Below are 23,000 nucleotides of genomic sequence, written 5' to 3'. Positions count from 1 at the left end.
TGTACAGCTACGGTATATAAACCATTTGTTATTTTATATTTTATAAAGTATAGCCTAGCCCTTATTGTTTATGCTAATAAAGTGTTTAAAGAAGGTTTATTGCAGGGACGACCGAGATATTCGTTTAGTAATAAACGTATTAATGTCACTAATTTTAACCTTTGTAATTTTTTTCTAAAATGATGTGTTGTGCTCTTATTTATCTACCATTTATATCCATTACTAACATTGAAACACAAAAAGCGGTACTACTGCCATTTATTTATTTATTTTCATAGAAAAACATCTCAAAATACCATCTTTAAAAACATTATTCATAAGAAGTTAACTAGATTTGTCTCTGGGCTAAAACATAACATAACTACAGGATCAATACAAAAAAAAAATTAAAATAATAAGAGTCAAAAACACATAAGTATAAAAAATACAAAGCAGATACAGTAATATATACAGTTATTGTAGAATAATAGGCCTATACATACAATAGACATACACGCAGGATGAAATGTAACGTACTGTACGTAGTGAATGTTGTAGAGGTCAAGGTTGAACGCGTTTCTGGAGACGTGAATGCGTTACAGAACCTCAATGTCACCGCATTACCTTCCGAAGCACAGCGGAAAAACATATTTAAAAAAAAAATCATTTTTACCATATTTTGGATAATTACCGTACTAAAAGTTGGTTTCTATTGATTATTAAGTAGTTTTCTACTCTCGTGTGGTAATATTTTTATCATTTTTGCACCCGTGTGGTCGCGAGTGGTCCCGTGTGGTCGCGAGTGGTTCCGTGTGGTATTTAGTAGGACCGGCTACTACTACTACTAGGAGGGCCTAGGCTAGGTAGGCTTATTTGCTATAGGCCTACTACAAATTAAAAAAAGAATATAACATTGGCCTAGAGGGCTGGGTCAGCATTGCTGTTAGTGGCACCCTCGTTAAATAAAGTTTAATAAAAAAAATAAAAATAATGTATTTTTAGTGCAAATGGAATACTTTATACGGTATGACATCAGTTGACCTATTGATTCTACAAAGCGTCATTACTAGCCCGAGCCTCAGACATTCTCTGCAATTATTAACCGAGGATTCACAAAACAAATGTTTCACCTTTTTTTTTTACAGGCTGAACCATCATTAATATGGCTACTGCTACTGTTATAGGAACTAAGATGTCTAACCACAACCTGTTCTCTACATTATTAATACTTCTAACGTCAATGGTTGTGGTCACCATTGAGACAAGTCACGCCCCCAAAGGACACATGGAACCGATTGGTAACCATCGGGATTCAGATGGCCATATTGAAATCTTGACTACTGTGCCACACCCGCTTAAATTCTGGGAAAAATATGTCAAGAAAGGAGAACCAGTTTTGTTCCGAGGTGCTGCAAACCATTCTCCTGGGCTTAAACTCTGGACAGATCATTACTTGCTTGAGAATTATGGACGATTCAAAGTAAAAGTTGAATCAAAATTTGAAAAATATGACACACCAGTTGGCGTATTTGGTATTGGGCAGGAGAGTATAAAGAATTTTATTGGTAGATACAGAGCGGATGATATTTATATTGTGTCGCAACTCCCAGACCCGATGGGAAAAGATGTTGCAGTGCCACCGTGCCTCCTTTGTGGTACTTTTCGTGAAAGCATTACGGAAGCTAATTTGTGGTTTAGTTCAGGGGGAACAAAGAGTCTACTGCATAGGTAAAGTTGCACTGTCTGCCAATCAGAAGCGAGCTTTCGAAATGGGCGATGCGGGGAGCTGCGACGGGGAATTCAGTCAATCATGAACGTCGTACTATGCACTTACGTCTCAACATCAAAGCTGTTTCGATTTACAGGACGACACGCTCTCTCGTATCGCGTGATCAATTATGCAGGCGCCCTAGCAAGCGCGTATTTATAAAACTCACGTTGCCGTAGTCAACACAACGCCAAATTGCTTAAAGCCCGTTGTCAAATCCACACAACGAACGACTTCCGCATGTATTCGCATGTGCAGTACGGTTTCACGCTCCACTGCCCGTCGTAGAACGCCGCGTCGTCCAAATCGAAAGCTGCCTATTAACTTTCATTATTACTTCATAAATGTTGACTTAATATTGAATTATTGTAAAGTTTGATAATTTCGGATCGATGGTGGGTTGCCTATGGTACACCACCTCCAATGTGCATGATTGCTAGACTCGTATTTTGCGCAATATAAATGAATAACCTTTAACCTTTAGACTGAAAAGGAGAGGTTCCACTATATTTTCCTGTGAAAAAATTATTTAGGTGTAAAAATCAATACACAAATTTTGAAAATATGGGCCAGTTTCCACTTACGTTCTATGTCTAAAAATACTACTGCACCGTTTCTTCAAATAATTTTTTGTGCAAATTTTACAGTAAGTTGTAATCTACTCTCCCCCCACAAAAAGAATATACTTTACTGTTTGTGGGTAGTACTTCTTTAAATCAAATGGTTACAGAGTCTACAACTAAATGAATAGATTAGTACTATGTACATGCATAGTTTACAATTACTTATTTGCTTTTCACAGAGATGCTGATGATGCAATTAACTGTTTATATAATGGCACTAAAGATTGGATAATGATTCATCCAAGAGATGAGCAGAACATCCCAATAGCCAAGGAGGTCTTTGAGGGATATGGTGGATTCTCGGTTCTAGACCCGGACAGAGTTGATCTGCTCAAGCATCCTCAGTTTGTCAATGTTCCATGGAAGTTTGTTCATGTCAAGGCTGGTGATTGTCTTTTTCTTCCAAGAGGTGACTAGAAAGTCTTTTTGATATTATTAGGACGAGTCAAGTTTCCAAGCGGTAAGGCAGGGACGCCGCTAACTATAGCCATAACATCAGCGCTGGTTCCAGCTTCTCGACCTGGGTTCGGTTGGTAGAACCAAGTCTTCTCGAATATGGACATAAAAAAGGAAATACAGTGTATACATCTGGCTCGTGTGCACTTTAAAGAACCCATTGCATCATTCAGAAGTGTAGGGGGTTACTCTGATGCTATGGTTCATTTTAGCCATCGCATTGTGGAATGATGGGAAAATGTAGCTACTATAAGCACCTCACAGACCACGCCCATACGCAATTCAGCACAATCACGCTGCAAGTTATGGTTTATTCTCCTACCTTTACCTTTATTTATTTCTTATGCGACAAGAATTTAAATTTTCACATTTGGTTTAAAAAGGTGTTAAAGTTATAGTCTACCAGCATACTACAATTCTGATCATCCTTATAATCGTTTCATTATCAATATATCATTTAATGATTACAATCCTCATGCCATCTTAAATTTCTGCAGGCTACTGGCATCGAGTAACATCAGGAGGAGCCAAGAACATTGCCGTTTCGCTTCTTTTTGGTCGCATTGAAAAGTTTGAACCACTCAACTGTGACACTACCAAACTTGATTTTATGCCCCTGACTGAAGTCGGCACAGTTTGGTCATACGATGGCTTTGGTGTCCAAAGTATGGGAAATGCTAATCCATTTGCATTAAAGTATGTAGAAAATTATAATAACATCACTCTTAAACAGCACATTTTGAAAAACCCTCAATGCTTTTTTGCAACAACAATAACTGTATGTTTTATGTGTTTTTATCATAAATCTAGTTTGTTCTGTTTCATGATGGGAGTGCAAAATATATATACATAGATATATTATTGAATAAAACTTCAGTAGTAACTAAATTACTTCCTTGAGATTGGTTGTCAAATGAATTATAATAAATATGTTGTTATTTTTTTTTTTGCAGTGAAACAATCCAAGAAATGTGCCTCCAAAGTTTGCAGCATCGTATCACGGTGGATGACATATACGAAGATCTGATGGAGGTACAGTCTAAGGCAATTTTTACAGTGACAGTTATGACAGTTATACAAGTCTGCAACTTTGTGAGAGGGCATTAAAACTGCTGTTATAACTAACCACTCACTTACTTCTTTCTATAGGATTTCGAATCAGAAGATGTTCGGAATTTAGTTTTCAAAGACGGCGCGGACTCGTATCAAGAATATGTGACTGACATTAGTAAAGAGGTATGGTATTCAGTTTGATTGTCTTATGCATGTTTCAAAATTAGACAATAACATCCAAGTTGGAAGAAACCACTTTTGTGGAGGTCGGACTAAGCCTGTTTTCCACTGTTTTAATTTATTCGCATGAATCAAAAGGGTCAGTTCTCTTTCTGAGCTCTGAAGGGTTGTACATTTTTTTGCTTCGCAAAAAGTAGAAACAGTTCAAAGTACTGATTTTGCTGCAGTGATAGAAATGTGAATGTGCATGCGCATGAACCTAGGCTTTCGATTCGCATGAATAAATTCACCTAGTGGAAAACAAGCTTTAAGTGAGCTATCTCAACACATCCAAATTGTATCTTGCTGTGTGTGTGGTGATACCCATTCACACTGTCTTCTGGGAGAAAATTGATGACACAGTAGCAAAAAATGCAAATATCTCACAGGAGACTTGGGACCCATGAGAATTAGGAATTTGTGTAATAATAACCATTGTGTTATCATTATCATTTTTGTCATTAACAGTATTTAAGGATTCTTGGTGATACTGACCAAAAGGGCTTTGTCACTTGTGATGAGGTCAAAGGTATCACCTTAGATCAGCTGAAGGAGGTTTCAGTTTTAACAAGTATGGATCCAGCAAACACGGAGGAGATGGAGTATTATACTTTTTCAATGAAGAAAATTGAGTAAGCTTACCTTATTTTTTATGTTATTGGCTAAAACCTGATGCTATGGCAGTATTTAATTTACTACACCACATATGCCTAACTCCTGACAATGATTTCAGTAGCAAAGTCAGTAATGCATAATATGAGAAGGGACAATTGTATATGAAAAAAGAACATAAGTTTATATATATAAAATATTAGATATTAAACTTTGCTATCACATCTAACAAAACTGTACAGTAATAGGAATGATAATGGTTATGTTAAGAATAATGATAATGATCATAATCTTACCTTAAACCCACCTATCTTCTTCGGGACAAGTGTATATTAAGGCTGCAAGATGCAGGGGTTCTAACTTGGAAGTAGCCTCTTCCGGGAGCTCTGTTTTTCTAATTTACTCTTGCTGCACATGGTCATACCTATCAGCACTGACTTTCGGGAGACAAATGACATTAAATATAGTAAAAACATGAAAATATCGTAAATTTGCGGAGAGTCCCGCAAATTGCTGGACCATAGGACCACTGGAGATGTGCTCTCCATTTAGTTGTGTCTCTGCTTCATTCAATGATCACCATTCCTTCAAAAGTCTTTCCCTCTCAACTCCGCGTAGTGTTTCATCATAATTATGATAACAATAGTTATAAGTACCACTGTAAAAGTAATGGCTAGTACCCCAGTCAGAAAATAATTCCTACATTCATTTCCATACGTCCAATCATATTATTAAATGTCAGAAATTAAAAAACTAATTTCATTACTTTTTCTTGTTTAGATCTTTTTTGATGGCTTTTGCAGATGGAAATGAAGACAGTCGTTTAACAAGCTTTGAAAAGTTTTCAGATGAATATCAAAGAATAGGTGGAACAAGCATAGTTGCTGAAAATGTAAGTTCACATGAGCCAATTTTGTATACTGGTCGAACTTCCAACCATGAGGTTCAGAACTTGAATGGACAGTGTTGATCCAAACTTCCTTCACCAATATGGTGAGACCAGCCATACTAGTAGCCTATTATAATAATATGTAGTTATAACTTATGCTTTAAACAAAGATTAAAGGTAAAAGGTAGGAGAAAAACCCATAATTTGTAGAGTCATGTTATTCCACAACAACAGGCGCTGAAATTAACCATAGCATCATTGTAACCCATTACTCTTCCAAAAGATGCAATGGGTTCTTTAAAGTGCACATGACCTAGATACTGTATGTACACTGGACCTCCATCTTAAGTCGTTGGTTCTACCAACCGAAACCTGGATGAGGAGCGGGTACAACCAGCGCCGATGTTAAGGCTGTAGTTAACAGCGCCCCCGCCTTACCATTCGGCCACTCAGCTTGAGTCAGCTCAACTAGTATCTAAAGTAGTGCTTTTGTTTACTTGCTTCTTATATGGTATATATCATGTGTTTTTTGTTATCATTCAAAGTTTTTTTCCATTCATCTTTTTTGTAGATATTTAATATACTTGATATCAACTCGGACAGAATTTTAACTGTACAAGAAATACATGCCAACATAGGACAAGTTCTTCAACTGTATTCCCGCATAAGTGTGTTCGACTCAGGTAATTTTTTCAACCAAGTGGAAATTGTGAATTAAAGGTGTAAATTTTACGTGGATTACAAGTACATTTTACACATGATTCTATTTTTCTTTTCAATATTTTATTTATTAACATATGAAGTATACACTCTTGTATTAGAATTCCACATAGCCACACCACATAAAAGCATATGCATTTGAATACAACAAAATATTTCAAATATATGCTAAAGCCCTATAATAATAATATTTATTTGGCATCAAAAAGACATGTTACAGTATTGCCAGGAAAGAAAATGGACATAAACCCGAACAAGAAAAACTTGCACTCTTATCCAACATCTTAACTACAAATTAACAGCTCAAATAAAAAACATCAAATTAACAACAACAACGACAACAACAAAAATTACCTTCAACCAATCAACTGCAAAAACAGTAACAAACAACAGAAATAAACAAAGAAAATGTAAAGGAGGGAAAAACAAAAAGCAACAAAAAAGAGGATATTATTGATCCATAAACAATCAACTAATACATTGAAAGGAAGTGTTTTGTAAGGGCTGATCTGAAACCAATTGATGTTGATTGTTGAATATCCACAGGAATTTCTTCCCATAGTCTTGGAAATGCAACAAATGCAGAATTTAGAAAGATATTACCTTTTGCATTCCAATGGATCAGTCTACCCTTACACCTTTCACTAAAATTAACATATTGATCAGAGGAAGATGGGCAAAAGCCGTTGATAATTTTATAGCCTAAAGTTAATTTTTGTAATTTAAAAGTATCTTCTATAGTAAGAATGTTTAAAGATTTTTGCCTATAGTGATAGGATGTTTCCCAATTACCTTCTTTTCTAAACATAATAATACTAGTAGCTCTTCTTTGTAGACTCTCAATTTTTTTAGTGTTATGTTTATCACCAGGTGACCACATTGCACAGCAGTAAGTTACAATAGGCAATACAAGTGCTTTATACAGGTTAAGCATTGCTTCCCAAGACATATTTTTGCTACACCTGATAACAAAACCAAGAATTCTACTAGCTTTAGTACATACATAATTGTACTAGGGAGACAGCAAAAGACGACAGTGGCAGAAACAATCAAATGTGACACAACTATGCTGCAAAGGTTGACTTCACTCAGCATATAATTATATTCTGTTTCTAAAAACTGTCGTGGACTAAAAAATATTGTGACCAATTATTGACTCCAGTCATCTTTTACAAAGAATGTAGATCAAACACTTATGTTGTGCACAGTCTAATTTGATTACACTGTGTAATAGAATGTTTTTGTTTGCTGTCGTGTGTAAATCTGTCTTAATTGATAAAAACTTTTAAAATACAGTATTGTCAGTGGCGTACGTAGGGAAGGTGTGGGTGGTGCATCTCTCCCCCCCCCCCCCCCCCCCCCCGTATTAAAACAGCTCTCCCTATTGAAAACGACCGAAGCAAATAAATAATAAGTAGATATAAATAACCTCCTATCACCTTATTTTGCGAGCCAGCGCTCCCTCCAACTTCACCTTCACTCCCCTATCAGCCCCCCACCTCATTTTAAGACTCCTAGATACCCCATTGTATATTGTGGCTTATAGTTTATTTTGCTAAGAATCTGGGGATGCAGGCCAGCTTCATGGGTTCAAATCTGGTGACACCAGGATTTTGGTTTTCAAGACTAAAAAGAAAAATTCTTCCTCTTTAGAGGTCGAAACTTTTCATTTAAGACGACCCTAAATATCAGCTGACCTGTATATAATGGAAGGGTCCCCTTAATTTTTTTTAAATATTATTGTATAGTATCTTTTTCAAAGTATTTTTGAATATAAATTGTGGCTGATTTTGGCTTTAACTTGCATTATTTTATTTTTTCTAGGTGTAGTGGTGGATGATGTAGATTTTGACTTTGAAACCGAGCTCAGTAATGAGATAGATCAAAATTTTACACCAAATGAGAGTCCTCAACGAGATGAATTATAAATGAATGAAAACACTCTTTTGATGCATATATTACTATATAATATTACTATATAATATTACTATATAATATTACTATATAATATAATATTATGGAAAGAGGCTCTAACAGTATGGCACTATACAAGCACAGTTAATAATAGAAATAAATTAATTTTTCTACACATGTTAATTACCTTATACTCGCGTATAGACGACCTGCGTATAAGACGACTCCCAAGTTTTGTGAAGATTTTTGGACGATTTTTGTATGTCGGGCGTATAAAACAACCCCATTTCATGGTCGGAATTCATACTTTTTTCCTGCTTTTTATGGTCTTCATACTGCATTTAGCTGGCTAAAAACAGAGCTACAGTAAATGCAAGGCTTATCATCCAAATAATACCATTTTATATAGTTTTTAAATGTTTATCAAAAATCTCCCCGTATTTAAAATTGTGTTCATTTATACTAACATTTAGTAGCTTAATTGCAGTAGTAAAATTGTGTGTTACGGCGATCCGCACACAAGACGATCATGATTTTAAAAATCTAAACTTTGTATGTTGTGCATATAAGACGCCTCCTGTTTTTCAATCGTAATATACTATTTTAAGCCTAGTTTTACACACAAGTATATATGGTATTTAATTGCCATTAATCCATAAATTTGTGTGCTTAGTTGATCTTGGTTATTTTTTTGGCGTAATAGTTTATTTGTTTATCAATGCAGTGTGTAATGACTTATCTTTAACTGTTTATATATGTTGCAGTGTATCAAAAGAAAACTTTTTTTATGTAATCTATTATGTAATTTGGTAAATTACGTTTGTATCTCTCCACCCTAAAGTATACATGTAGGTGGATACTTGGCAGGTTCATATTTCAATGCAACTGATTACTGCATTGAGAAAATTGAGAAAGCGGAACTATATTTCTATTCCAATGATAACTTAATGGTCATTTTTAGTATTTCAACCCGCTTAGTGGAATTTTGCTGCCATGGGAGGTCTGTCCACCTCCCCCTACCCCCAGCCTATGCCAGTGTAATACTATGATCTCACAGAGATCATAATAATATACATGTTAACATTTTATTATTGTTGTTGTTATTGCTTCTGCTGTTATTATTAATATTATTTTTTTGTATTTTAAATTTGTACCAATATTTCTTTAAATGTTAAAGTATTTATACTAATATTTGGCATTTTTATATATTGATATTATTTTTGCAGTTCTTGCCTAGAATTTTCCCATTATTTCTTTTTTATTTCTTGGTTGTGTTTTGTATATAGTTAAAATATTAATATACATAATTATATTGTTTTTTGTTATATTGTTATGTGGTTAAGTAGTTATCTATTTTGTGTCAATTGTTAAAATATCTTAGATATCTTGCTTATCAAAACTATTATCTTTCTTAATGGTTTCTTTAGATTACTAACTATTTAATGCAATTAAAATTATTTTGCCACCAAAAAAATAGAGAAAAATATAAAAAATAAAATTAAACAGATTTTCTCATTAAAAGATTAGAAAAAAACCACATACAGTAAATTATCAATAAGATATAGTTTTTAAAACATTTTGTGATTTTCAAGATTTACATTCCACTATTAGAAATCAACCAATATTTGTAAAGAGTATAGTGGTATTATATGAATATCCATTAATTGGTGAGAAATTATATCTTCCACTTCTCAAAGTAATACTTATAGCTGATAACTTAATTAAGTATTTAATATTTTTTCAACTTTATTTATTATAACCTTGCCTGTAAAATGCTTAATGTTAGTTGGTAGTCCTTTTCATCATATCTTATATTTATTTTTATATTTATATTTTTTTATTGTTTATAATTGCTATGAAAATAATGAATGAACATCTTTGTAAAGTATTCTATTTTCTATATTTATATAAAATTTTCTATGTCTAAAAACATTCCATGTGATAGGCTATTCCATATTCAGCATATGTCTAATGTGTATTGTGATTCTTGAATAATAAAAAGAAAGAAAGAAAGAGTAAGTCGTGTACTTAGTCTTTAATGAAGCATAATTTACGAAGGCTTTGTCATTTCCTTCTTCTCATACATACGCATTTACATTTTTAACTACTTGCCATGGCACCATGCAAAAAAAATTAACGCTCTACAGTCTAGAGGGCACTATGCTTAATATTCTCGACCAAAGGCCGCTCTGTTTCTTAACCACCCCTCGTCGGCCAAAACGTGGTACAGCCTCGGAGTACAGCATTCAGGGTGAATTCATAACCCTCTAATTTTTGTTGAAGTCTACAACAAAGTTACGGACCACACAAATGACAGTGAAGAATGTTAGTGTCGATTTAGTTTTGGATCCAATATCTTGCATCTGTTAGAAATTACGGTAGGATAATGTATGCAGTTACTCCATTTTTGGTGTGTTTGCACCCGCCGCCAAAACTCCGATTTCGGAGGTTTTGCGTAATATACGCGAATAATTATGATATCGGAGCTTTCCAGCTTTTAATCAACCATCCGATTTCGGAATTTATGAGTACTATTAATTAAACAAACTCTATATAGAGAGAGCAAAACTTTTACTCAACCCTCCGATTTCGGAGGTTGTACGTACCTGTACGCAAAAACTACGAAATCGGTGTTTTCAAACTTTTAACCAATCCTCCGATTTCGGAGTTTTGTGCACTATTAATTAAACAAGCTTTCCCTATAGAGCGAGCAAATTTAACTCGTAGGATCATCCGTAATGATTCGCTCAACAAAATTAAATAGAAATCACAATAATGAATACTAAGATTTCTGGGGTTTTTTCATATTATTTATGTGTGATCGAGTAGTCACTATAACAAATCTCTGTTGTGATCAAGATATTTTAGGGTTGCGGCCTACAGTAGGCCCACTATACTGTCAAAGCCACATGAACAGTGTATCGGATACTGCAGAACATATCTACGATTATCTAGTACAATAGAATCCCTAGGAGATGAGACACCTTCGGGATCAAAATCTTACTCACATATTGGTCTCACAATGCGTTCTTATTATCTTGAATCGAACGTGGTAAGTTTTTTTTTCCCGTTACATAATAGTGGGCGTTGATCCATGGTTTGAAGTGGTGGGGGACGAATTGCAAAAAAAAGAAAGTCTTTGTTTGGGGGCCCAGGGGGAGAAGCCCGCCCCTCGAAGCTGCGGCGTTCTTGCCAAGTCGTATTTAATTGATTTTAAGGATTACAATTAGGCCTACAACATTTATTTCCACGCTACGTTTTCTAAATATTTATCATAAAAAGTGTTTCAATTAACCTCGTAATCATAGGCCCGCTTATATATTTTGTGCAAACTATCATTCATAAAAATAATAATGACTTATTTTATTTATTATCTACGGATTAGTTCGTGTGAGATGTCTTCGAACCATGAAAAAAAAAACAACCAAAAAACCAAAAAAAAAAAAACAACAACAAAAAAACAACAAAAAAACAAAAAAAAAACCCCAAAAAAAAAAACCAATTAGAAAAGAACTTGAAGCAATCACTCTAATCTAGTCTCTTTACATTTACTTTTAAAGCCAATCAAGATCTTGTCTTTCCTTTCCATCCCCTTTTTGGCTTGTATTAGCCTGCAACACCTAAATTATAACAAATATATCTGCCGTCTAATTTACGATCAAACCGTACTATGGAGATAGGAAGCACCCATAAAACATTAGTTGAAACGTACTAGAGCATTTTTATTTCACAAGCATGAAGATGATTGTTAACATAAGGTACATAGAATATTTAATTTATAATGACGTCATCGGCGAGATTTAGCGAAAGTAACATTACCACAGATACTTAAGTATCCGTGCCATCGGCTGTTTTTAACTAGACTATATAAAATTCTATTGACTAATTAGAATTTAAATAAATTTAGGTTTGGCTATAATGATAGTTGGAAATTTCAAAATCTGTCTCTTATACACATCTAGATGTGTATAAGAGACAGGGGGGGGGATAGGGGACGCAAAAATATCTTTTCGAGGGGCGTGATACCTGGTTATCCACTGCGATATATCTTTGTAATTACTCTCAACCATAGAGGGCGGTAAATAAAAAAACAATTTTGATGTTTTCGATTCGTTTTTTTCAACCAGCTTACGTTTCGTTACGCATGATTGGTATCTTGTCACGTGTACTGAATTTACATTTGATGTAACATAAACGTAAATAACAACCTATGGGTGTAAACGCATTTTAAATGATTCGTTATCAAACTTTTTAAGGTAGGCTTCTGACTGTTAAGCTGTCTGTAGGCCTAGCTAGGCCTAGGCTACAGCAATATCTTTTCCCCTACCTACTACACAGGCCTAGCCTAGCCTAGGTCACGGTGACGGTCAGGGCTAGGCTATGCTCTAGGCCTATGCTGCTACGTAGGCCTAGAGTAGTAGGTTTAGCCAGCTCGGGCAAAAAGAAGGCCAACAGAGCGAAGAAAGAGCTCCTCCTCCCTAGCATAGGCAATAGGCCATGCCTGTAGTCTAAACTCTATGAGATGTATTTACATTAGAAGTTTCAAATAATGGCTAGGCCTAATACAGTAACTGGATCAGGGGGTGGGGTGGCTTAATTAATTAAATTGATTTCTTCTTATAGTACATTGTCACTGAGTGGGCAGGCGGATATACCACATGATTTTGTTATGTAAAAAACCTGTGCTGTTAATGTTAATAGAAAGGCCTTGGACTTGTATATGTAGTCTTTGCCAATATTTGTTGAAAAAGACATTTTCAGTCATAAATAGTTGTTTAGGACTATTTAGGACAGGGCGAAACAACTTAAAGTATTTCTTTCATTTTTGTTAAGGAAAAGTAAGGCAAGGCTGGAAAAAGTGTGCGACCACACAATCGGTGGTCAGAGGCATCAGGAATGTCCTAGAGGAATTTTTTTGGGGAAAAATAAAAATAGAAATAAACTGTTGGGTTATATAGTGTACAGACACCATTTGATGCTGGAGGAATTATATCAAGACAATTTTCATGGTCGGAGGCACAAACATTTTTTCCCAGGCCTGAGTAAGGATATGTATATTTTATGAATTACCTAAGAAAGTATAATACATACTCCAAGTATTGAAATACACGCCATCGTGTTGGGATTCAATATTTCCTGATGATGACATAATTAATGTCGAAATATTGAATCCCAACACGATGGCGTGTATTTCAATACTTGGAGTATGTATAATACTTTCTTATCTGAGATTAATCAGTGGACCTTTCGGTTTATGAATTACCTAATTATTTTTATTTAATCTTTAATAAGTATTTGTCTTTTCTTTCTAGAGCCGTTTGAATCATGGCTTCAGTTTCAGTTTCTAATATCAAACAGCTATTAAGTGAGGAGATTGCTGCAGCTACTAAAAAGGTATTATTCAAAATTATGAAAATTTATAAATTATACAAGCAGGGGTCCTAAGTCTTCCAAAAGTCTCCCGGAAATTGGGACGGCCTCCTGCACACCCGCCACCAAGCAAGGATCTCCCAAAAAAAATAACCCGTCTCTCGCAAATTCATAATATTTGCATGTTTTTACTACTACTATTATCAATTGTCTCACGGAAGTCTGTGTTGATAGGTATCACCATGTGCAGGAAAATAAAAATAAACATGTTAAGATTTTAAGCCCATTAATCAGATCTCATGAAAATGAATTCTTCCAATTTGTGACCCCTGCACAGTAGATGGCAGCTGTAGCTTATTTAATTTGTTGTTTCTTGTACCTACTTTGAACATAGCAAAAAAAAAAGAATTGTAGATTATTGTATATTGGTATTGTTATTTTTGTTTATAATAACAATATTTTTGTTGACTTTTTGATGTTATTTTTATGACAACTAAGTGACAAACAATTGGTTTTTTTTTTGTTTTTTTTGTCAATTGTTAATACTTTTGAAGTTGTTTGAAAGTTGTTTTGAAAGTTGTTTGAAATCCAAAACAATATGGCCATATGACCTGCTCTGGTGATATGTTTCATGCATAAAAAATCATTTTGGCCCAGAAACCTGAATCCCACATTTTTATATAGGTTGATATCCATGATTGTGCTGAAATCATTTGTCATTGAATTGTATAATTATTAAATTGAATAGTCAGTTTTCTACATACTTTTTTGTAGAGTAATTTTTCTCATAATTTTCTATATAATTTTGTAATCAATTTAAAAAATACAATGTAAGACCCAATACTGTATTGGGACTGATAAAGACCATAGAAACTAAATATAGCCAAGATAATTACTATTAATATCTAATGCATCATATAATATTTCTTATTTGCATTATACCTACTCTTTTAAGTCCCCATTTCTGTTTTTAATTGTACTTTTGATAGTAAATTTTAGTCATATAATTGGGTTGACATGCTTGCTGTCATATTGGTGCACTAGCAGGCACCCATACTGTACCCACATTTATGCTCCTGGGTGGAGAGAAGCAATGCAGATAATGTGCCTTGCTACAAGACACAGTGCACAGTCAAGGATTGAAACCATAACGTTGAGGTTGGAAAAACAAACCCAAACCGCATCCACAGTTAAAATTATTTTATCATAATGATAAGTAATTATTTTTATGGATTATCATTTAGTTATTAAAATTTAAACCTATCTTTTTCACAGCTTCAAAAAGATCACATTGGTACTGACAGTGCAATAAGAAGGTAAATGCAAAAGTATTGTTAAGTTTTAATAATTATATTAATATGTTCCCTATCTTACTAATTTTTGTCCCTCCATGACCAATTCTAAAACTAATGAATATCAGGTTCTTTTTAATCTCTTTATTTTCCATTACAATATATACAAGTTTTATTAAGTTAATAAAATGCTAAATGTTCAAGTTTTGAAGTTGAATTCCCAGTAGACAGGGCTGACCAGATAAAAGAATACATTAAAAAAAAAAAAAAATGCAAAAATTAAGGGTTAAGAAATTAAACCAACTGGCACCTAATTTTTATATTGTATTCTTTCAACAAAGTACTTCTTGCTCAACTTAACTGTTCTTTCCATCAACAAGCTCATTTTAATGTGTTGATTATTCAGGAATAAAAACATACTACTACAACGATAGAAGATTCACCACAAAAAAATGAAAATGTGTGATATTTTGAATGATCAAATGACAAAACATATTGTAATGTGTTCTATCCTTGTTTTTATACACAGTGGCGATACAGCTAACCGCATATGTAATGTACTAGAAGCAATATTTCTTCATGAACTTAAGGAGTCAATTGAACTAAAGGTAAATAAGTTTACTTTAAAATAACTCACTAATTAAAATTTATAATTTGAGTTGGTATAGATACTGTAAGTAAAGCCCTTTATTTTTGCAGCTCGTTATTTTTCGCGATTTTACAATTTTAAATATTTCGCAGCCTTTTATGTTTGTGATTTCACGATTTCCAGTCATTTTTTAACGTGATGCAGAAATGTAAACATTATTTATGCCTTTTGTATTTAAGTTGCAATAGTCTTGTGGAAGCTTGACCAAGGTTTTTCAAATTGAAACGTTAGAAATCTTGCAACAAATGTAGGCCTAACAAAGTTTACCAAAATGTTTACCAAGAGTTTTTAGTTATACAGTATTAACAACTATCTACCCTCAAATTGTACACATTTAAAAAGAAACAAATGACTTTCCTGTTATTGTTTACTCTATCAGAGGATTGCCCTAGAAAGTAGTGATAGTAACTGTGCACTATTTTGTATTGCATGCTCCACCGAACTGACACACCAGAAATTAATGTGCATTTCCCTCTTTATATGATATAAGTGTGATGCCTAGCCAAAATAGGTTAATATTTTCAGAATAAGAATCTAACAATAGTCATAATATTATACTGTATTTAACTTTTAAAATGTGATTTGAAATGTGATTGAATGGTTGAAAAATAATACACAAAAATGAAGCAAGAATGTTTCTACAAAATCTTTATTGAGGGAATATCAGTTGTAGATATAGCTTTGATTTTGAACACAAACTATCATTCACAATTTTGCATTTTCGCTCACCTTTAATTTCGCGATGGCTGTTTTATTGCGAAAATTAAGGGAGCATGAAAATAAAGGGCTTTTCAGTAACACTACCACTTAATTTATTTGTTGTCCTTTATTTGTTAATCCCTTAATTTGATGCTACAGTTAATTGGATATTACACTTTATTTTCATTTTTCTTTTCATAACTGTATTACTGCTCTTTAACTTCTCATCTCAAGGCTTTCTGGCCGTTACTGGTTAAGTTTACTCACCGAGATGTATACAAACAGATAGAGGGTCTATCACAGATTACAACAGATATTGGAAGATGCAGGGTAGGTGATTTTTAACTCTTTTGTTTCAATATACATTCTAAATTGTTTGAATAATGTGGAAGTTTAAGTCATACTGCCAATAGACATGCTTAATGTACTGTGAATACCTTTGAATTTGGTGTGGTTTCTTTTTATTTTGACGATTGTAGGCTTGGATTCGACTTGCATTGAATGATTGCCTGTTTGAAAGCTACATGGATGCCATGTTACGGGATGGCAAAGCAATGAAACAGTTCTACAAAAAAACAGCTTATATCCGCGATGTGGAGCACCCAGAGATTATGAGAAAGTGTGCACAAGGTACATTAATGTAACTCTTATCAAAGAGGCTTTATCACACTTAATTATACTCCAAGGCAGAAGCATGCCAGAGGGGTCAGATGGGTGTCAATTGCTGATCCAGACACAGCTATTGTAATTGCCAATCCCTAATATTATAATAATAATAGATGGATTTATTTAGCGCAGATAAACGAGGTTTCTATGCGCTTGGGACTAGATGTTGCACTTTTCAATAACTTTCTGCTCCCCCGAGGGTCACTTCATGTCCACTGCAGCCAGTAAACTGGCGCATTTTTATCTGTCCATGGCAGGGGCCGAGTGAACCAGTACACCGGGGTAAACCCCTACTCATCTCGAAAGATGTACTGGGTTCTTTAAAGTGCACATGAGCAATTGTGTACACTGGGCCTACGGTTTATAGTCCTTATCCGAGAAGACTTGTTGCACCACCAGAACTATATGAGCAAGCCGGCCGGGAACCTGTGCCGATATTGTTGGCTATGATCCCGGTGCCCCTGCCTTAATCGCTCAACCATTTGGCTCGCTCAAATATTGTAGTCTAAAAGTATAATTGTAGACCATGCAATCTCTCCCCATGAACCCCACCACGAATTTTATTCCAGAACCCTGCCCAAGGGTGGAGGTGGCCCCTTAGTTCAGATCCCCTGTCAGACAGGTGGGCCCATTGTTGGCAAATTTCTGGAGCCACCATTGCTATAGGGACCCTGGTTCCTCATAATTAATTAACGACTTGTCTTATATACGTACATTTACTCATTAGGTTTCCGAACAGGTAGCCAAGTTTAAAAAGAAATGAATTTATAATAGATAATAGTTTTTTTTTTTTTTCCACCAGGCCTTAGCAATTTTTACTTCCAGCTTTCTTTCAACTCATCTGTACTAAATATGTGGGGCTCATCACCCAAAATGCTCACCGGAAGATGGCAACCACCGATAGAGAAACCACAGACAAACAGCCCAACATGTAGGTTTTCAGTTACTAGTATTATGTACAGTAAATCCAGTCTTTAGTGTTACATAGCGCTCCCTAGAGTCATTTATCTATTAACATTGCTGTCACACTGCCCAATATTTTTCATTTTATTTGTTCAATTGTGTCAAAAGATGGCTTCCAAATGGAGAAGTAAACATACAAGCTAACAATACAATTTGAAAGATGACTTTAAAAGTTTTCGTAAGCAAGTTGTGTTGTTGAATACACATTTTCATTTACCTTAGTTTGTTAGACTCCATGATTGATAAAATTTCTATAAGAGTAGAACTTGATTTACAGATCAATAATTAATGGAAAACACAACTTGGCATGTAAAATAAGATTGACTTAGGCAAGTTTAACTGTAGTAATTTTTTTCTTCCCTTAGTGTCACAAAGGAGCTCAGATGGATCTGAAGAAAATTTTGGACAAAAGAGTCGCCCACCGAGAAATAAGCCAAGAAAAAGCAGTAGTGCGCATAAAACAGAAACAAAAAGTATCCCTCCACAGACAATGGAAAAGCCCAACGAATCAATGAATGATCACTCAAGTTTTCGTGAATGTGAAATGAGTAGTGGATTGTTGCATACACCATCTGAAGGAAGCTCATCAGTAGACTCAAACCAAGAAAAGTACATTGGACTGAGCAGTCAGGAGGGGGAGGAAGAGAATTTAATTGAACAATCCTATTCCTCTAATACTGTGGTTGATGGAAATTTTGAAGCTGATAATGATCATATTGAAATTAGAGCAAGTGAACACTGTTCAGAAAATGTTAATGGACCATCTGGTGCTAGAGATGATGCTGATGTTGTTGATGATGATCAGTCTGGAGAGGTGTGCGATTCAGTGATGGACAGAGAAGATAAGAAAGTTCAAGCAGAAGATGATGAGTTTATGGTACCCAATCCAGATGAGACATTGAAAACATATTTGAAAGAAGAGTCCAATAATTGTAAAGGTGCTTTTGATTCAGTTAAGTCTGATAAATCAGTAAATGTTTTCGAGTATCAGCAGTTTCCGGAAGAGGACTTATACCAGGAAGATGTAGACATTTCCCCTTTGGAAGAAATAGAAGATTCCAGTGACCCCTATAAAAGGAGTTCAAATTCGGAGGAAGAAACCTACAGTAAAGAAGAGATTTTTGGAAACAGTTTAGGAGCGAGAGGGGGATGGTCATCTCAGTTTGATAACCCTTCCACATCAAAGTCAACAAAAGTAGAGAATGGTGAGATGATTGTTAAAATGAATTGAATCTGCTTGTAGTTTCAAATGTACAGCATTATATTGAATATCAATCCGAAAAACCCAACAATACAAGTTAATTTTATGAAATGTTATCACAATAAAATATGTAAAAAGAAGGTAAGTAAAGTAAAGCCTTGCTGAGCCACGGGGCTCATAGTGGGCTGGAGCTTTAATCCCTAGTTTCAAGTATAAGATAAGAGTGGGATGGTTTCCCTGGGTGGGACACTGGTCCATCTCAGGTTGCTTCCAGCAATTTACTGATACAGCTGGGTAAACTGAAGCAATGTACATAAAGTGCCTTCCTCAAGGTCACAAGTAAAGTGCACAGCGTCACAAAGCACCACCGAATGTTGCTTTTCATGGTGGAATTTAGCGCTAATTACTTCTTCACAGTTAAAAATATACGATGGCTTATAATGTGAAAAATATTCATTAAAAAAGTATGTGACATTACTGTAACTTTTATCCACTATTTATAGGAGAAAGCTACACATCGCTTTTTAACTCGTATTCCGTGAACTCTAACAGTCCATCTCATCCCTCGACAGCCGATATTGAGAAATTAGTGGGCAAAATTGCATCACCAGGGAAAGAAAAAGTAAGTTTGTGTCCCTTTTGTTATTTTGATGGGTAGCTTCTCTAGCTTATGTACTCACCGCCTTGTGCACTACTGCAATGGATAATGTGCGCTTTATAGATATTATTATCCATATTTTTCTTGCCTTATATGTTGGTTGTAAGGATATATAGAAGGAAATATATAGGGGCATTTCACTATTGTTAATAAGTAGACATGAGTGGTAATTAGATGTTTTTCTTGTATTAATCATTAAGTAAACTTTTTATAAAAATTTATTTACAGTAAATTTTTATCAATAATAGTGAGTTTTAGATGTGATAATTATCTATGACATATCTTGCAAAAGAGTACAAGTACTTTTTTGTTTAAATTTATAATTTGCATGATATAATGTTTTATATGACAATGGATCTAATTAAAATGTTTTTAGCTAATTTGCATGATATAATATTGTAAATGATAATGCATATATGCTAAGTTAATATTCATTTTAGCTGATACTGTATATAATTTGCATAATATAATCATATATATTGTCATCATATATCTCTTCTATTTGATTCAGACTAGCCATGATTTAGAAAGAAATGATGACATTTTGGCTGATTATGACATCATATCATCTATCCCTTCATCTGCCATGTTTTTTTCTGACTCTGTAAGCATAACATGTTCAGTATTTGTGTTTATGTTTGTAATGTTGTTTTTGTGTCAGTGATGTTCTTTATGTTTACCTCATGTTTTTAGTCATGTGTGTGTGTTTGGCATTAATTTCAACCATTTTAATTACACTATTTTTATAAATAGATACACTGCATGGTTCATTAGTTATATTTTCCTTTTAATTTTATATTAAACTTACTCAACTAAATTTATTACATACAGTTTTAGTATGAGTGTCATACTCTAAGTCATTGATATAACTAAGATGATTAGTCGATCTTGCCTGTGATTTCCATTTTTATATTTAGGTACCCGGACCAAGGGTTGCCATTAGGGGATTGTGTCACTGAGTGGCACAATAGAGAGCTTTCATTTTGCACGAGGATGCAACACTAGAACGGATTCACTCATGCATGACCGTCCCGCGTTCTTTGCGCTATGTAGATTTGTTCAAATTGCGCCATAGAATCCATGCGATGAGTAGAACTTGCTGTTTCGCGCATTCGCAGATGACTCTTTGGTGACATCATAATGTTTGACGTCCCACCATGTCATGCAATCAAAAGTTCCCAATTATCCCCTTTCACGCACTTAGCAGACATTTTAGCAAAAGCTCAAAACATATGTCACTCTCTTTTTCCTGTCTTTTATTAGACAAGAACATGGCTACTTATCTATGAACATGATATGAACATGGCAATAACAGAATTTTCCAGTATACACACACACACCCACCCACACACACATTCAGTCAGTGTACTTATTGCTTTCTTGTGTACCAAGATATTAAGTATGTTTGACCAATGGCTTAATTACCAATTTCAAAGATGAGGTGTCAAACAAAGACCAGAATTGTTAAGTTTTGAACCAGAGGTGTTACTACTGCACTCTGTTGACTTCCTTTTTGCTTGACTCCTCTACCCTAATTATGGTTTATAGAGTGATAATATTATTACATTGCATTGTATATAAAGCAAAATATTTAATTATTGTACAGTATTAAGTAATATGTTAATTATTTAGTCAATCTTATTATTTCTTTTATTTTAGAAAGTTCAGCAACTCTTAGCAATTGTTACACAAATTGCTCGTGAGAAGGGTCTTGACAACCAAAATTATCAGTGCAAGGGCTGCTCAAGACCCATTGGAATAAGTATGTTAAACAAACATTTTCATTATAAGTGTTGCAGCTTGGATAATTTTTTTCCAGGCTAATGATGTATGTTGCCACACTGCTAAGGGCCTTGGTAGTATGGAACAGCCAGCTGAGGGTCCAATGTGGTGAAACCCCCATTAAAACAGACAGGTTTTTTGCTCTTTTATATTGATTTTTAATTGGTTTGAAGGGCTGTTCTGGGTCTCTATATATTTGCCTTTGATAAAGTACTTGTAAAACCATGCATGTATGATGGCTTTTAAAACTAAAGTTAATATTTATAGAGGTGTTGATCGTATAAAAGTAATTACCTCCGCAAAAGGAGGTTATATATTCACCGCTGTCTGTTAGTCTGTTAGCAAGATTACAATGGTACAATAAATGGTAAATGATTGCTTTATAATAGTTTTATTAATATCTTAACTAATGAATTAATATTATTATTATTATTACAGTTTATGGCAAAGCCAGGGTGTGTAGTTATGATGCTTGTTACTACTGCAACGAGTGCCATTTGGATGATGAAGCTGTCATTCCAGCTAGGATCCTACATAATTGGGACTTCCATAAGCACAAAGGTCAGTAAAGACAATTACAGCGGCCATTCTTTTCCTGTTGCTGCCTCACTATTGTGAAACTATTTTACTGCATTGACAAATAAAGTGGTGTCCGTAACACCACTCAAGAAACACCTCTTTGACTCTGTGAATGATTTTGTTTTTCTTTCATCCTCATTTGTGACTTGTTCCCATGAAACCAGACAAAGACGCAAGTTAACATTTGGAGAAAATCAATAATTATAAAGTTGTCAGGTCAAAAATGTTGATATTTAAACTTATTATGTTCATATAATATCTGTCTATTATCAGACAAATTACGAAAAAATCTGAAAACTGTACAATGGATGCACACCCCAATCCCCACCCTTAGTAATAATAACAAATAAGTTTTTTATTGGGATAGGGATCTACAGGGTAGTTCTGCACTCCCAATTTAATATGCTTTATTTTCCAGTTGCAAGTTATACCAAGATGTTTTTACAACAAATGGAAAGCTACCCTTTGATTGATATTAGCCTTAGCAACCCTAGACTGTATGAAGCGATTACGGAAGTGCAAGACATAAAGGTAAATCAATTTAATCTTAAGTCTTGTTTCAATAAAAATGCTACGCAGTTGCTTTGTGGAGAATATCTTACTGGAGAAAAGTTTTTCTTATTTTTTTGTTGCTTCAGAAAGTTTATCTGCACTGAATGTGCTACAAAATAACTTACAGCTTGCTTGTCTTATGGGACGAAATCACAAAATGTTATAGTCAATTTCCTAACTGCTACGTTAGGCTACCAATTTTTATTTTTTCAGGTTTTAAGAACACAGCTGAAATACCTAAAAGCTTATCTATTCACCTGTAAGGAATCCACTGCTGAGGAGCTTAAGAAGAGGGTGTGGCCAAGAGAATACATGCTAGACCATGCTCATCTGTACTCTGTACAGGTAAGTTTACT

At 34.5% G+C, this 23,000-nt stretch overlaps 2 protein-coding genes across 6 annotated transcripts in view; both read left to right on the top strand.

Annotated features, from left to right (window-relative positions):
* Nucleotides 1-10,252, top strand: part of LOC117121372 — an 11,519-nt gene extending 1,267 nt beyond the window's left edge. Inside the window, exons 2-11 of one of the 3 annotated variants that reach the window (XM_033266555.1) lie at nt 1,157-1,707; nt 2,550-2,779; nt 3,324-3,522; nt 3,780-3,858; nt 3,976-4,062; nt 4,567-4,730; nt 5,491-5,602; nt 6,171-6,282; nt 8,144-8,284; nt 8,324-10,252. In XM_033266555.1, coding sequence (XP_033122446.1) covers nt 1,157-1,707; nt 2,550-2,779; nt 3,324-3,522; nt 3,780-3,858; nt 3,976-4,062; nt 4,567-4,730; nt 5,491-5,602; nt 6,171-6,282; nt 8,144-8,247 — 1,638 coding nt within the window. In that variant the 3' untranslated portion in view covers nt 8,248-8,284; nt 8,324-10,252. Of the gene's footprint in view, nt 1-1,124; nt 1,708-2,549; nt 2,780-3,323; nt 3,523-3,779; nt 3,859-3,975; nt 4,063-4,566; nt 4,731-5,490; nt 5,603-6,170; nt 6,283-8,143 lie in introns of all 3 variants that reach the window. The other 2 variants (XM_033266554.1, XM_033266556.1) reach the window with 2 other exon arrangements.
* Nucleotides 10,253-12,332: 2,080 nt separating this feature from the next.
* Nucleotides 12,333-22,989, top strand: LOC117121394 (pleckstrin homology domain-containing family M member 1-like; the record flags this gene model as incomplete). 3 transcript variants are annotated; one of them, XM_033266597.1, is given in 15 exon segments in its annotated part: nt 12,333-12,489; nt 13,067-13,275; nt 13,546-13,627; nt 14,879-14,919; nt 15,425-15,503; nt 16,478-16,573; nt 16,723-16,873; nt 17,712-17,840; nt 18,238-19,077; nt 19,577-19,695; nt 20,243-20,335; nt 21,391-21,493; nt 21,952-22,074; nt 22,511-22,623; nt 22,858-22,989. In XM_033266597.1, coding segments are annotated over 13 exon segments (2,088 nt in total), but the record flags the coding sequence as incomplete, so codon positions are not given.
* Between the last annotated feature and the right edge of the window lie 11 nt (nt 22,990-23,000).

Source organism: Anneissia japonica, unplaced genomic scaffold (genome assembly GCF_011630105.1).
Source record: "Anneissia japonica isolate Jap-2015-1 unplaced genomic scaffold, ASM1163010v1 scaffold21_len1647178_cov195, whole genome shotgun sequence".
Lineage (NCBI taxonomy): Eukaryota > Metazoa > Echinodermata > Crinoidea > Comatulida > Comatulidae > Anneissia > Anneissia japonica.
This window is presented reverse-complemented; position numbering and strand designations above follow the sequence as displayed.